At 39.4% G+C, this 16,986-nt stretch overlaps 1 protein-coding gene across 10 annotated transcripts in view; it reads left to right on the top strand.

The window, feature by feature from the left end:
* TNIP3 (TNFAIP3 interacting protein 3) overlaps positions 1-16,986 on the top strand; it is a 117,141-nt gene that overhangs the window by 13,522 nt on the left and 86,633 nt on the right. For 4 of the 10 annotated variants that reach the window (XM_067036593.1, XM_067036594.1, XM_067036589.1 and 1 more), the window contains exons 1-4: positions 8,647-8,946; positions 12,147-12,227; positions 14,146-14,211; positions 15,640-15,747. In XM_067036593.1, coding sequence (XP_066892694.1) covers positions 8,911-8,946; positions 12,147-12,227; positions 14,146-14,211; positions 15,640-15,747 — 291 coding nt within the window. In that variant the 5' untranslated portion in view covers positions 8,647-8,910. Of the gene's footprint in view, positions 1-8,119; positions 8,540-8,605; positions 8,947-12,146; positions 12,228-14,145; positions 14,212-15,639; positions 15,748-16,986 lie in introns of those variants that run through there. The other 6 variants (XM_067036590.1, XM_067036586.1, XM_067036585.1 and 3 more) reach the window with 6 other exon arrangements.

The following is a 16,986-nucleotide window of genomic DNA, read 5'->3' as shown; positions in this document are numbered from 1 at the left end:
CTGTATGTAACTATAATTTTTGCTATTTAAAAATAGTATCTAAAGCTATGATATGTTGAGATGTATTGTCTCAGGAAGAAAGTGGTCTCTTTCACCTGAAGTCTCCAGGCTGATCGCTTGGTGATTATGAAATGATGCAGAAAGGATTTCATTATCAATGGAGTGATCCCTCTAATCTTCAGATTTTATGTTCAAAAACCAGAAAATACGTGAAAGACATGTCTGTTTTGCTCATCTAGTACTTATCACATGTCCAATACACAGTCCATAATCAATAAATATTTATTATAAGCATGAGTCCATGAATGAAGGTGAAGTCAACACAGTGTAAGCTGAGTACAAGATAAAAATAAAGTGATTTGCAAAGATACCGAGTGATCATGGATTAAAGTCCTGGCAGAGAAGAGAACATTAAAAAGTTCAAATGCAGGATTACAATTTTCGAAGGCTAAATTTCTCTTTTCTGACCACCAGTCATTGGCAGTAGAAATTAATCTCTAGGCAAGTAGTGATGGGAACTGGTAAGATTTTGTTTGGATATGATCTTGAAGGTCAAGCCAGTTCATATGTAGCCCTCAAGAAAGCTCAACTCCCTTGAAATTTTGCTGAACTATATTTCTTTGTTTGTTTGTTTTGTTTTTGCGATACGCGGGCCTCTCATCGCTGTGGCCTCTCCCGTTGTGGAGCGCAGGCTCCGGACGCGCAGGCTCAGCGGCCACGGCTCACGGGCCCAGCCGCTCCGCGGCATGTGGGATCCTCCCGGACCGGGGCACGAACCCGTGTCCCCTGCATTGGCAGGCAGACTCTCAACCACTGCGCCACCAGGGAAGCCCGGAACTATATTTCTTAATGGCTCAGGCTCCTGTATCAAACAAAGTAAATTATGTTTTGTCCAATAATCTTTAGCTATGTTATTCATGTCTCCTCGCATAGGTAAAAGGTTCTTTGTGGGGAATAAGCCGGGGGGACTGAGTTCTGGTACGGGTTCAGCCACCCCCTTATCATGTAATGACCATGGGCAAGTCACTTCCCAACTCTGAACCTCAATTTAATCCTTCTTAACATCAAAGATGCCTCTCCTGACAGCTGCACGGGACTGTTACGAAGTTCAAATTGAAGCAGATAAAATTTTTCAAACCACAGAACTCACATGTGCAAAATTGTAATTTTCTCCGTTTTTTAAGCTGAATTTAGTTTCAATCTAGGACCCCTATCCTGTCTTTTGGAAGATAATTTAATCCAGTTGACTTCAGGAAATCTCAGCCACTTCAGCATTTTCTCAGGCAATTTATATTTTCAGTGCAGCCTTATGCAGGGATTCTCTCCTCTGTCTTCTCCCCACAGCAGCACCTACAGTCTGTGATGCAGATTTTGTGAAAAATGCAGGTGGAGTAGAGTTGCCAGATGTGGCAAATAAAAATGCAGGATGCCCACTTAAGTTTGAATTTCAGATAAATAACAAAATACTGCATCGGACATACTTTTACAAAAGAAGTTATTGCGCATCTAACACTCAAATTTATCTGGAGGTCCTATGTTTCTCTGGCACCTTCAGAGTGAAGGCACCAGGTTGCAATAATCCGTCATCTTACTCTGCCATTGACACTGGTGTAATCTGCTCCTTATACACTTTCCATTGGTTCATTGCTTCACTGGCAATCACTGGAGCTTCCGGGTCCCCTCTTCTCATCTCCTGTCCTCAGATCCATGTGATAAATACTGCGTTTTCCTCAACTTGACAGCAAAGCATTCTTAAATCCACAAAACCCTAGTTAACCACTGTTACATCCTTCTCAGGAATGCAGGAAATTTCTGACTCTGCTTCCACACCACTCTGGGTTTGAGGTGTCTGTCTCAGGACCTCCCTACCTAGACACGCTGCAAAGTCCCAGATGTGTGCTATGCAGAAATTCTCAAGACTTGCCCCTTCCCCAGGTTTATCTCAGGGGGTAAAGCCAAAGCTCTCTCTGCTCTTTGATGTTCAATGTAGACAGTTCGATAGATGATGGATGAGTCCCTAGAAGAGCTGGACTCAGTTTCCCCAAGAGGACTCACAACATTCAGGGCTCTTTTCCCCTGATTCTTTTCTCATTTTTCCTCAGGGCCATATACTTTTTTTTACTCTTTTCTGGGTGGGATGGGGTAGGGGGTGGGGAAGAGGTAAGGAGTAGGTTATACCATCTCTTCATCTACCCTCTTTTCTGTCAGTTGTTTATGGTATAAGATTTTATGGCTTGATTCTGATTTTTCTCAAACATTTTGTTATGAAAATTTCAAATATATAGCCAAGTTGAAAGGATTTTATGGTGTGCACCCATAGATTTTACTATTAAAACTTCACTCTACTTGTTTATCATATATCTATCCATCTACCATCCGCACGTTTCACCCATCAATCCATGTTACTTTTTGAAGCATTTCAAAATAAATTTCACAAAAGGAATTAATCTTTAAAAAAAATTTTTTTAAACATATTACTTTCAGAAATACTAGCTCTTGCAATTCAAAGCTTTGTTTTTCAGGATGGTCTCTAGAGTTTGAAGAGTCTATTTTGAAGTTCAAAGGCTGATCAGGGACTGTTTTTCCCTTTGCATTCAATGACAAACTTACTCAGCCCTGAGATGAAAAATATCTCTTACTGAACAAAGAAAGGATTAGTTACATGAAACAAAGAACCATATGTGTTTGGGGGAATCACCAGTTAATACTTCAAGAGATTAACTTATCTCATAAGATATAAGAAAGCACTGTACAAATGTAGGAGATATTATTGAAGACCACATTTATACCTTTTAAAAATTCCCTCATAACATGTATAATCATTTATATTATTTATTTATTAAATATTAACTAGGATTAGGAGAAAAAAATTTAAGGAGGTTTTGTATGGAGAAAAAATAATATTGATCACGTAACCAAAATAAAAAAGGGTGAAATATTTACCTATAAAATGAATAAAAAGAAAATACATTTAAACAGAACAGCTTTTTAAAACTGGATACCCCTACTTGATCCTTTCTGATTTGGAGACAAAACATATAACTTTGTTTATCCCTGTGGTCATTCACCTCTGGGCTGTGTTCGGAGATGTAGAAGTGTACTATGATTTCCTACTGAAAATTTATACATAAACAGGTTTATTTTTTTTTAATATGTATGTCACTACTCTGTACTCTGAAGGTACTATGTCAGTTCCCAAGGCTGAAATGAGAAATATCGACCCTACCTTCAAGAAACTTACAGCCTTGGGAGAGAAAGGTACATAAAATTAATGACAGTTTTACAGTAAGTGTAGGAACTGATGCTTCACAAAGTGCCCTGGATCACAAAGGAGGAGGTAACTAACTGCTCTGGAAAACCAGGGGAGACTTCAAAGGGGCTGGTGGTCAGGCTGTGTCAGATGGTTTACTGTTTTGGGCAGCGCTGAGAAATCTTTAGACATGGAAGTTTCATAAATTCTGCAGTTTCCTAAAGACTAGAGAACGGTCAGGAAAGTCCAATTTGCCCTGTGATAGATCTGCAATGCACTAAAAACTAAAAGCGTGCAGTGGAAACAGACATGCATGGAAGATGTGCTTCAAAGCGCCAACCTGGAGGGACACAAGCCTGTATCCCCCTTGAGGCTGTGGAATTTGGGACACGCCTCTCATAGTCCAAACCCAGTTTTGGGGTATGAAAGAGAGGTAATTTACTAGTTTGGTGGCCAAGAATTTGACTTTTCTGATCTTGAGATCTTCTACCACCTCTTGAGAAGATACATGACTCGGCAACATTACCGATTTAGTTTTGGGTGAGGAGGAGGCCTCACGTGTGTCTGAGCACTATGTATACTTGCACAGGCACTAAGATAATTGGCACTCTTTTAGGTTCGAGAAGTACAGAGTGAACACAACAGACAACAACAGCTGTCATGGAGTTTAAGTTCTAATGGTGGGGGGCAAAGAACAAAGAAGAAAAATACATAGGGTATGATATACAGTGCTGTGGAAAAAAATATAGCAGGAAAGCACTGGTATGGAGAGTAATTTTAAATAAGGGGGGTAGGTAAGATCTTAATAAGGAGATGACATTGAAGCACTTACCCCTTTGGGGTGGAGCGTGGGATGCGCCATGAGGTTATCTAGGAGAAAGATAGTTCTGGGCGCAACAGGAAGTGTACACGAGAGGTTCACGGACCAGCAGTGTGGCCGGGACATAGGGTAGAGTGGATAAACAGAAGGATACTGAGAAAGAGGTCAGAGGGGTACAGGCTAGAGTATCTGGTACCCTGTGGGCCACTCTAAAGAGTTTTGCTTTCACTCTGAGATGGGAAGCCATTGAAAGGTTTTGAGCAGACGAGAGGCATGAAACGACATATCTTAAAGACCCACAGTGGCTACTGGGCTGAGAATAGATGGGAAAGGAGCAAGAGGGGAAGCAAGGAACATTGCGATAATATTGCAATAATCCAGGTGGGAGATGATGGTGGCTTGATCAATGCAAAGATGCTAAGCATCTTGCCCAAGGCCACATATCTAGCAAAGGATGGAATTAGGATTTGACACAGAGACAGATGTCAGTAACTACTGGATGTTCTCTTAAGAATTTTCATGTGAATAAAATCAGGAAGTAATCATTAAAATTTCCATTTTGAAAATTTATAAAATTGCATGGTTTTTTTTTGTTTTTTTTTTTTTGTGGTACGCGGGCCTCTCACCGCTGCGGCCTCTCCCGTTGTGGAGCACAGGCTCCGGACGCGCAGGCTCAGCGGCCATGGCTCACGGGCCCAGCCGCTCCGCGGCACGCGGGATCTTCCCGGACCGGGGCACGAACCCGTTTGCCCCGCATCGGCAGGCGGACTCCCAACCACTGCGCCACCAGGGAAGCCCCAAAATTGCATGTTTATTTCACTCTCTCCTTAAACTGGGAAGTCTCTAGGCTCTTGTGGCAACACGCTGCTCTCCTTTCTGTGCATGTTTATAGAGAGCCTAAAAAATGTTCAGATAGATTGGGGATAGGCTGTGAGGAAAAAGAGGAGTCAAGGATGACTCCAAAGTTCTTAGTCCAGTGCGTGAAATTTGTCATTGTGATGAGGAAGACAGTTTCGTGAGGGAAGATCAAGAAATAGCTTTTATATAAGTGGATAAGGAGGTACTTATTAGGCAACCAAACAGGTATGGTGAGTAGGCAATTACTATAGGTGTCTGGAGTTCAGAGGTGTGGTTCATTCTGAGTCCCCCAGGTGAACTGATTATTAAATATTTTGATTACCACGAGATGTTAAGTATTTCGAATATTACTTTGATAATATCTATTGAGTGGTATTGCAGTTGTCAGTCTAACCCATTTAGTACATAATGTGCATATCCAGGTTTATTTTTACTAAAAAGCCACTTTGATCATATAATTCCTTTCCTCAAGGGTCTTTAGAAGTACCCCATGGCCTATGCAATAAACTTAAAATTTCTTCATCTGACATTAAAAGCCTTTCAACAATTTGATCCAAATCGACTTTAGATAGACCACATGAGCCCCCCTCTAGTTACACTGCGCTTGCTATAATCCTTCATATTTAGGCTTGTCCATCTCTGTTTCATTTAAGTTGCTCCCCTTACAATAATATATCTCAGTTCTCACCATCTACGAAAATCCTATCCAGCCTTCAAGGCCCAGCAGATATTCCAACTCCCGCAATAATGATTAAAGCTCTGAATGAGCTCTCTCTGAATTCTTACAGTCATGTCTCTTTCTCTCTCTCTCTCTCTCTCTCTCTCTCTATATATATATATATATATATATATTTATTTATTTATTTATTTATTTATTTACTTACTTATAGATATGTAAATTTCATTAGAAGTAGGAACTTTTGTTACTTTTGTTTATTTTCCTTTGGAACCCACTTAGTGTTATGTGCATAGTAAGTGATGTGTAAATAAATGATCAATGGTCCCTATCTTTAAGGTCATATTATTATTAACATCTAAGCTCTTCTATGTGTTATCAAAGACAGCAACCCCAGGAAAAAGACACCTCTACTATCCCTAGTTTACAAATGTGGAAGTTGAGACTTAGGGGCCTTAAGCATCATCCCCACATTTACAAGCAGTGAAGGTAGAGCTGAGATATGAATCCAGATGAATGGACTCTAGAGTCAGATGTTTAGTCACCACTATGTACTCCGTCTCCTACCTAGAGAGCACATTCACTTAAAAATCTATGCAAATAGGGCTTCCCTGGTGGCGCAGTGGTTGAGAGTCCGCCTGCCAATGCAGGGGACACGGGTTCGTGCCCCGGTCCGGGAGGATCCCACGTGCCGCGGAGCAACTAAGCCCGTGAGCCATGGCCGCTGAGCCTGCGCGTCCGGAACCTGTGCTCCGCAACGGGAGTGGCCACAACAGTGAGAGACCCCCGTACAGCGGCAAAAAAAAAAAAAAAAAAAAAAAAAAAAAAAAAAAAAAAAAAAAAATCTATGCAAATAGATTCAGGAAGCAAAGGAGGTTTTTTAACCCCCATTCTAAATAGATACTAAAGAAAAAGCCATATTTATTTTACCTGCCAAAGAATCCCTCCAAGCATGTATAGAAATGTGATGATCTCTCTTGAACTAATTCTGAGAGAATTATCATCAACCTGAATGACAGTTACAGACCACTGACCAGTAGGTAGTTCCTTGTCCTTTACTTCACCATATTTCCCTCTGTTAGTTATTTTCCTCTAGAGATTATTTTAATCACTTGAGAAATGAGGACTCTTCAAAATCACTTTGGAAACACGTCCATTTCTCTGAAAGTTATTGCAGCGAGTGAGACTTTTCATGAAACAAAGCTTGACTAAAAGCCAGACTCTTAAAGTGTATAGCATATGTGAAAGGAATGGAGGTGAGGTCAAGAGGGCATATGTAACAGAAAAGATCCAGTTTATTCCTAGGACAGTACTCATGCAAATTCCTTTTTTCTCAAACCGAACTTGGGACACTCCAGAAGAGTTATTGTTTATTCATAAATCACCACATGGCTCTCTGGAGCTAATAGAAAATCTGTTTGTTGTTAAACTGCCATAGCAGAAAAAGAGGAAAAAAATTATAATAAAAAATGCAAAGATACAGGATTTCCATTCAGCAGAATCACTCACATCATGATGGGCTACAACAACGGATATGCAACAGGATACCCATGCAGAGGGGACCCAAAGACGACAGTGCCTGGCCAGAAAATGTTCCTTCTAACCATTTCTTTAGGTCCGTGTTAACACACCCACTGGGTTATTATTACCAAATACACAAATAAGGCTGGAGGGAACCTTGAACCATATATAATTATGTTTTGTGTGTGTGTGTGTGTGTGTGTTTGTGGCAGGGATTGGGAGGGAAAAAATATATTTTTATGTTATTGTCTTTTTTATTCTTTTCTGATGAGTAGATTTTACTGTTAATGAAGTGGCAGTCTCCAGGAAATCCCTGCTTATATTCCCTAAAATCAAATCATATGTGAGTCATAAGTTTTACCTTTAGAACTCTGAACAATTTCATTCCCACTTGTATTTTTGGATATCGCCTTAAGGAAATATCATTCCATTTCACTCAAGTGTACCCTCTAAACAGACCAAGAAACCGGCAGAAAGTAAACACACACACACACACACACACACACACACACACACACACACACACACACACTCCAGATGGAGAGAGCCACAGATATCAGGGGACGTGGCCAGTTCAGGAAGCAGAGGCGATTCAGTTCGTCTGGAGCCCAAGAATTGGAGATAGGTAGAAGATCTAAAGGAGAAAAAGGAGGGCCAAATCTTAGCCACCCGTTCATTCCCTTTTAAAGAATCTGAACTTCAGGAGTTTTAGGATTTATCCTACATATATGTGGATATCAAATAGGGAGGTCTAAAGAAAAACGTATATTAAGTGATTGACTAAATTCTTCCTTTTCTCCTTTCAGCAGCACATTCTTTCCTTTCTATATTGTTGCCTTTTCTTCTGTTCCCTCTCCTCCAAGTCAAGAATGAGGTCTTCTGCTCTATCATGGCCCATCTGTGTAGCTCCAGACATCTGCTTTCCTTGCTTTTATCTGCCCCACTTATCACGCGCTCCATTATCTCAGTGCCCTGTAAAACGACAAGCCAACTCATTAAAGCTAAATGTTAGTGCAAAGATTTTACTTCCATGGGATCATGGAGAAAATGTGGACAACCTATGGAAAAGACAGTCCTGAGACTTTAAACTTGACAACCAAGTTTAAACTTCCTGCCAATACAGAAGATTAGTTTTACGAACAATACCCGATAACTTTGCAATGAATTATTTTCTTTTTAGTTCCGTGAGAATTATGTATGACTCACTAAATTCTGCACAGCTAAGCTGACATGTATAAGGCACTGCCAGAAAATCCTTCTCTTAGGAAAGCAAGGAACTGGGCTGTCAAAAAGTCAACAGTTACCTAATGGATCTGGAAATACAGTGAAGTTACGGCAGCTAGTCTACTGAGGAAAGAGTTGGCTTGCCCAGGCTTTCTGTGGTAACTTCTTCCTCCAGTGGGAGAAACTGCCAGTAAGGGAAGAATGGCAATTTACATACCATAGCAAGGCTTGTGTGTTAGTCACAGCCTGTAGCTTGACACATCCTGGGAAATCCCTATCTGGAAGAGAAGAAAAGTTATAATCACACTTGCTGTGCTTTTAACCTTACTCTGTATAATTCACATACAAGAGTCACTTCTGTACATTTTCAGTGAAAAACTGTTGCTATTATTTTCTATCATCAGTTAACTATTTGTGTGGTATTTTTAAAAATTATATATATATTTGCTCTCACTTTAAAAGACACCATTAAGAGATATTTACTTTGCTTTTTTCTTTCTGCTCTCCAAGACTCCAGGAAAACCAGCTTCCGTGGCACATTTCCTACCATGCACAACTAGAATGAGTGGTACAGAAAGTTCTACGGAGCATGCAGAGGTAAGAACGCATTTCTAGGGGATGAATTGACCATATATATCATCGACAGCATTGCTAATGGCGAATTATGCAATGATTAATAAGAGTAGAAATGTCTAGTTTGCTTTCGTTAGCTAAGATCTGCTCTATATATTTCAAGAATGTTATTCAACAAAGGAAGAATGTCTAGGTGACTGGTTACATTTGCTTTGACACCTCTGAGCTACATTTCTTCTTTTACAAAGTGAGAAATAAAATCTTGTCCTGTCAGCTTTTCAATTGTATGTGTTTCATACTTTGCTCTTAATTTTAAGGAATTTGGTTTAATGTAAAATGTAAAAAGAATATTGTATTTGTGTGGTTAGAAATAAAAGCTATTATAGCAATAGAGTATCTATGGTGAAATACTTCTATATACATAATTAATACCACAGTCGTTGTTCTGTTACTGGTTACTGCAGCAGATATTTACTAATTGAATGAATGAATGAAAGTGCTTTCTTAAAGATTTTTTTTAGAGATAACTAAGATATAATAGGAAACTGAGACTTTTTGGTACATTTAAGTATTTAATTTAGCACTTGGATCTTTTAGAAGTTGGTCTGGGTATTAGGGTAAATGAGAAATCAAGGTCCAAATACTTTGAACACAAGATTACATTTTATAGGGAATAAGTGTTCTTTAAATGAACCCTTAGGAGGACCAGTGACTAAAAATCTTTCTATGCCTTTATTAGCAACTGGGAAGCACAGCAAAAACAAGTGAAAAGTTTCCCCAAAACTTTGTGTTTAATTGATTTTCTTTCATTTTAATGCATACCTAAGACATATGAATGGTGGTAAAATGTTGATTAATCCTCACAGAAATTCCTAGTGATACATTTATGACTTATAAGCCATACCTATTGCTGTGCTTTCTTTGTCTTGCAGATTTAATATCTTTACTAAATCATTTTACAAATGATTTTTATAAAGTTATTTAAAAATAACTCATTTATAAGAAAATCAAGGGTCAAAATATTTCATAATTTTTTTCCAGAGAAAATTATATATGGAAAAAAATGCATACTATCTGATTACTCTTAATCTAGATTCCCAGAAAGTAGGGTCATACAAATATTTGTTGGTCACAGATTTTTTTTTTTTTTTTTTTTTTGGTCTATATCACAAATAGAAAAAAGACTTTTTGAGGACCTAAGATTCATATTCCGAAGCATGGTATGGAATGGAAGAACCTTGAACTTTAGTGTAACTCATGATAATCAGTGATATTTATTAAAAATAGAGGTGGGATAAATAGGTGGAGCACAGAGGATTTTTAAGACAGTGAAACTATTCTCCATGATACTACAAATGATAGATACATGTCATTACACTTTCATCTAAATCCATAGAATACACAACAGCAAGAGGGAACCCTAATGTAAACTGTAGATTTGGGTGATAATGATGTGTCAATGTAGGCTCATCTATTAACAAATATACTACTCTGATGGGGGAATGCAATGATGGGGAAAGCTACCCATTTGTTGGGGCGATAGGTATGTGGGAAATCTCTATACTCTCCACTCAATTTTTCTGTGAACCTAGGACTGCTTTAAAAAGTAGTCTATTAGAAAGAAGATAGAGGTGCTATAGCTCCCTTTCAGAAATTCTGATCAGTGTTCAGGGTGCCCTATGTTTAGCAAGCTCCCAGGCTGATTCTGATGAGCTCTAGTGGTGAGAACCACTGGTCTAGAATCCAGTCTCACCAAACGTCTGCTTCACAGAGCCCAGGACACAGTAAGTAGGGTTGGCTCACAGCATTCTCCAAATCACAGACGCCGAATATTTAGTCTGTGCTGATCCAGAATAAGTCCAGTCCCTTGGAAGTCTTCCTAAGAGAGGGAAATTTCAACGGCAGGACCCAGCATGCTTGTCACCTGGAAATTGATGTCACTTCTGGCACTGGGCTAAACCACCTTGAGGTCAGAAGCAGGTATAATCATTCTGATCGTGTTGACCTACAGAAGAAAGTCTCTTTTTAAATGTAGTCTTAGTTACACATGGATCTGAATAGGAAGTAGCTACGAAAACTAAGAACAGCCCCTATAGAGGTAGAAAATACCCTCGAATCCTAAAACATTGTGAGACAAACATAAGTAGAGAAAAGATAGAAAATAGTTTTATAAATCATTTCTAATGAAAAAAGCCCTTGAAATCCTATGATGATTGCAAAACAGCGTTTCCTGTAATGCTTGTGGCAAAGGCCAACATGTTTTGAAAATATTTCTTAATTGTTCATGAATATCCTTAAGCAATTTCGTCATCCACAATAGCTATGGAGCCTGAAACTGAATAGCAGATTTAGGGACGACCCTCATTACCCCATTCATTGTATTACTTACATGACTCAGCCATGCGATGGTTTTAAGACTATTGAGTTAGAACAGAGAAAACAGTACTTAAGAGAACTTTGTTGATGGTCGATTTAGACAGATGGCAGGCAGTTTCCAGAGCTTTTGTGCTTTCTTTAAATGAATGATATATTTTTTTAAAAACCTGAAAAGAAAAGTGGTTAATTTTTCACCATACCAATGATTTATTATTAATCTAAATTTGTTACCTAGTAGCTTTATACAAAGGGCTGGTTAAAATTACAAAACACCAGATAATCTAGGCCCACCTCTATAACATAATCATAATGATGGTAATTGAGGTAGTTAATTTATTGTATTATGGTTTCAGAATCAACTTGTTGCCATTTAACTGTAGTGTGTTGGTCTTTTTTTCTTGGTGGTTCTATCACTTCTCTGACTTTTGCCAGGGCAACTCTTCAGATCATGGGTATGTCTACAAAAAGGATTTTTTAGAAATGTTTACCAGGTAAATACCTAACATATATCCATGAAACTTACCTGATTTCTATATACATTATACTCTGAATTTTCATTTTTTTTGGAAAAGGATTGAAATCCAAATTCATAAAATCCTAATTTCTTGCTTGCCCATTATATAGACACATTTGTAATTTATTAGAGAATTCTTTTGATACTTAATTCATATAAAAGAGTCTAAAATATAAAGCTTTTTCATCAACAGGTCTCTATGAAGGACTATGGTGTGGGCATTATTATTGCTAAAATATTGTTATGAATTACAACATGAGAGTTTGCGAAGAGAAGCATTTCTCCTGTTTATAGACTATTCTGTTTCACTCTTTTTCTTTTTTCTTTTTTTAAGTGGACTCAATCATCGAGAAGAAAGAACTTAACAAATTCCCTTGAACAAAAGATAAGGTGCCTGGAAAAACAGAGAAAAGAGGTAATTTTGAAATATTAGTTGAAGCAACATGTGCCGTGGATTAATGCTGAGAATAAAATAGGCACCGGGGTTTCCCTGGTGGCGCAGTGGTTGAGAATCCGCCTGCCGATGCAGGGGACGCGGGTTCGTGCCCCGGTCCGGGAAGATCCCACATGCCGCGGAGCGGCTGGGCCCATGAGCCATGGCCGCTGAGCCTGCGCGTCCGGAGCCTGTGCTCCGCAACGGGAGAGGCCACAACAGTGAGGCCCGCGTACCACAAAAGAAAAAAAAAAAAAAAAAAAATAGGCACCTAGTGCCTTTTATTTTTGTTATTGGGTCACAGTATTTATCTTAAGGATACTGGACTGCATTATTTTGAGAGCAAATACTTCTTTCTTATTCACGTACATATCTCTTGGTCTCTCAGTGCTTGTGCAAATGAATAAAAATGACAAAGCCATAAATCCAATAATTAGAATCTTAATTTTTTTCAAAACTTAGACATTTCCTCCACATGGGTTGGGTGAGCTTATCATCTGTGCCCTTTATGCTCGGCACTTGACACACCTTGAAACTCAAACTGAGGCTTTATTGTATCATTGATTAGGTGCTATGACTTCATGAGTTGGGCATCTGACCAACACGGGTTAAGGAGAATCATCATAAAAGAAATTTGTTTTAAAATGTCATTGGCAATGTGATGGATATTATTTTGAGTTTCGTCTTTCTGAGTTTAGTGAATATTAGAACTTCTTTATTCTCCTTGACAGAGAAAGAGGTAAAAAGTTAACAATTTTGGCGCCCTATTGTCAATTTTGTAATTCCTTTTCGAAATCATTTTCTATGCTACAGCGTTCATGTTTTCTTCTTTGGTCTCCTCAACCCTTCTTTGATACTGCATAAAATAGTGTGTGTGCCCTTCTGGAAAATTACTGAACTATAGCAAAGTTATGTCACCATAGCATAGAAATGTTACTCCCTAAAATAACAACAGATCAAGGATCTTTACATAATAATATTATATAGTCTTATACTAAATAGTCATATCTATTTCCAGCATAAGAGTTACCTAGTAACTGCCACTCTGGATTACATATTTTGTTTTGTAATTAAGAGAAAGTCTTGCTACATTTTAATCATTGTGACAGTCTTCTCCATGTCTGTCCCATATTTATAGGTGTTGGAATTTCTCTTAATGTGGAAAGTTGTAGACTTCCCTTACAAGAAAACTGAAAACAGGTCTTAGTGTTTTTTCTTTCATCTATTTGGCACACAGTTTTAAAACTTTCAAATTGTTTGCAGCCTAGATTGTTTCTAAATATTGTCTTACGACAAAACTATTATTCCCTGAAAAACGTGTGCTTCCAAAAAGGTGCTATTATCCATTAGCTGAGTATATAATACAAATCATGTACTGATTTTTTTTAAAAAACACAGTATTGCAAGCAAATGATTATCAGTTAACTGAACTTGGAATTTTTTAATATAAATTCTGCCTTTAAAAAGCTAGAAGAGATATTTCATTATAATCATCAATGTAAGCACATAAAAAATATGGAAAGGTTTGAAAAAAGGCCCTTCAAATATTAATACATCTTACATAAAACCATTAATACTTACAATTTTTCGTCAGATTCTGGTTAGATTAAGCAAGAGATGAAAATTCAAATGACTAAGCAAAGTTAGAAGTTTCTAATAAACTGTTCAACTGACTAGTCAAGATATACCTAAGGCATAATAATTTTTCATATGTGAACCAATTATGAAAGGCAAAGCTTTTCAATTAACTTATCCTAGATCTACCAGAACTCGGTGGAAGGAATACTGTCTTCACCCATGGCTTCCAAAACCTTAGTAGCCTCGAAGAGTGATTGCATTTTGGCTAAATTTCCAAATGGGCAAACTCCTTTGTTGCTTTACCAAACTTTAATAATTTCAGCTCCTGGAAGTTAACCAACAATGGGATCAGCAATTTAGAAGCATGAAAGAGTTATACGAAAGGAAGGTAAACACCTCTCTGTTTGGTATTTGCTTTAAATCGGTAATCCGGGGGAGACAAGTACGGGAAGATTCTCATTGATTTCGACTACAGGAGATTTGTGGATAGCCAGCTGTCTGTTGTAAAATGATAAGGGGGAGGGTGCTGAGTGCATTATTGGCCTCTTGCTACTGAAGGTTAATGAAGGAAGGAACAGTGAATTGTCTTAAGCATGGCAAAAGAAAGGTACTAAATATAGCCCCCAGTGCTGTCTCTAGAATCCTTGTCCACATTTTTCATAGCTCACACAGTATCCTGGCCTCGGCTTTGTTACTAGCAGCCATCAAAACACAAGGCATATGTGAGGTGAGAAATGGCTTAAAGTTCATACTTTTTTATGCAAGGGTACTTCGCTAATTCTTTATAGCATAAGCTGTTTTCCACAGAAAGAGACAAGCAGTGTTAACAGCGAAAGTGGGAGGGGAAGTGGAGAATCCCTTCTTTTCTCCAAAGCATGTTCTCTGTCAAGAAACTTTTGCTCTGGTGAGAAAGAATTTTTTTTGGAGGAAATATATTTTGAAGGGTAAAAGTCAGTTTATAATTTAAAACCATCCCATGTTCTAAAAGAGAGGATAGAGAAGGTAAACTCCCCCAAATAATTCAGCATCAAGAAACTTGACCACAGGTGAGTAATACATTAGTATTGCTCTTTTCTTCCTCATTTTGATACTCAAGAGTATTAAATTTGGAAAGAGAAGGATAACGTTTCACTACACCAGGCCATGGTCAAGCCACCTTATAATATTGGGTCGGGACAGCTTCGGGATCTCCAAATTTTAAAGCACATGATCCCGGAGAAAGTTGTTTAAGCTGCCTTCCTGAACGGCTTGCAGCTGCGTGAAGACCCAGGGTTAACAATGGTCACAGTTCGCATGTTTGATGAGTGCCTGTCCCTAAGGCTTTTCTCACTGGACCCTTGTCACTCAGACGACTAATTTGGCATTTCGTAGCAGGTCCTATGCTGCAGGTTACTGATGAAGAGTTAAAGCTCATGTCTGTTTTTCGGCAAGGCAGGCATATTCACTTATCCCCCATCCTCCGCTGTCTTTTTCAGATCAGATGAGGCACACCTTGGGAGCTGAGAATAGAATGACAGGCCTAGAAGGCTCCCTTAAGGTCTAAGGGTTTATTTCCTCGAAAGTGGTGTGGTCTAGAGAAGGGAGGCTGGAGGCCGTTTTGGTGTTTGCTTTTTTTTTTCTTGTAGAGGAAACTTCTTTTTTTAAAAGCAAAACACCCGATCTTGGTTTGGGGCGGTGGGAAGAAGAGCCACTCCCTAGCGGATGCCCAAGACTGAGCCAGTTCTGTCCCCGGGGGCTTAGACTGGGAATAAATCCAGGCAGGGGTTTGTGGGCTTTAGGCGAGGTGGCTGCAGCTGTCTGTGAACCACTTCTACAGGTCGCAGAGCTGAAAACGAAACTGGACGCCGCAGAAAGCTTCCTAGGCACGCTGGAGAAGGAGCTGCAGCAGAGCCAGAGGGAGAGCGACCTGCAGCAGCGCGAGGAGGTGGGCGGGGCTCGGGGAGCGACCTCCCCGCCCCCAGGAGCGCGCGGTACGGGGTGGGGGTGGGGCCCTGCCTCCAGACCGTTGAAAACCAACCGTTTATTCAAATCAACCCTCTGCCGAGCGGTGACCGATGGGCAGAGGGTGTACGGGTTACGCAAGTCCCCAGAGCTAAAAATAGGGTCCACTTCTCTAGAATCAGAAGGCGGGAGGTGCCCGGCTCGCTTCCTTCTTTGTCGCGCAAACAGGCAGACCTTAATTTGCCCGGCTCCACCCGCGGGGAGAACTGAGCCAGGGCTTTGGGGTATCTTTCTCGGACATTGCAGCCTAGGAGAAAATTCATTTCGCGTTTTTGCTTTTACTCATGCTGACCGTTTTTATTACCAGTGTTGATAATATGACAATTCCTTGTATTTGTACAGCTGCTTTTCAGCTTACAGAGAGCTTTACAAATAAGTATTACTTTTGTCATCTTAAAAATATAACATTTTTGAGAAGTATCTCACCCTCATCGTCTCATCTAACAGCCTCAGCCCCTCTGTGAGGAAACTCTTATTTTTGCCGTTTTAGAGATGAGAAGGCTGAGACGTAGGGCTTAGGTGACTTAATGTCGATAATGTAGCACATGGAAAAATGGGACTTGATTCCAGTCTCCAGATTGGAAGGTCCCTTTAATCCTCCTGAGAACTAGACGGTGGCCATTGAGGTGATGGCCCCTCTTAAAATAGACTCCCGGTTTTACTTTTAGTTACGGGACTTCATGGATTTGTAGAAAATGGGAGGAGGCCCTTGAGCTCCAATGGCCTCTCATTTTTTTCAGGCATGTTAGGAAAGAACGAGAAGGGTGGATTTTCTCAGGTGCAGTCTTGTGACTAATATTGCGATGCAACAGCTGTATTTTAAAACGTGCACAAATCTTAAGGCAATGTCACAAATCAGTGCAGACATCATCAGTTCAGGTTCCCTTCCTTGCTTAGCAGCTCCCTTTCTGCCAGGTAAGAGTCCCTTTCGGTTGAATTTACATGCAGCACAGGAATCATGGTAATTTTTTCCCTATGCAGTTGGGACCATTTTCTGGTGGAAATAATTTTCTCTTAAAACTATGCTAAGTTAGAAAAAGATTGGTAAATTTTCTATGTGTACACATGGGCCTATTCTGTTTAAACAAAGGCAAAGAGAAGTGTTTTCACTTTTAAAGAAAACGACTCACCTAAAGTAGATTTCTTTAATCATTGTGATGGG

This window comes from Kogia breviceps, chromosome 6, assembly GCF_026419965.1.
Source record: "Kogia breviceps isolate mKogBre1 chromosome 6, mKogBre1 haplotype 1, whole genome shotgun sequence".
In the NCBI taxonomy this organism is placed as follows: Eukaryota; Metazoa; Chordata; class Mammalia; order Artiodactyla; family Physeteridae; genus Kogia; species Kogia breviceps.
The sequence above is the reverse complement of the archived record's forward strand: the minus strand, read 5'-3'. Positions and strand labels throughout refer to the sequence as shown.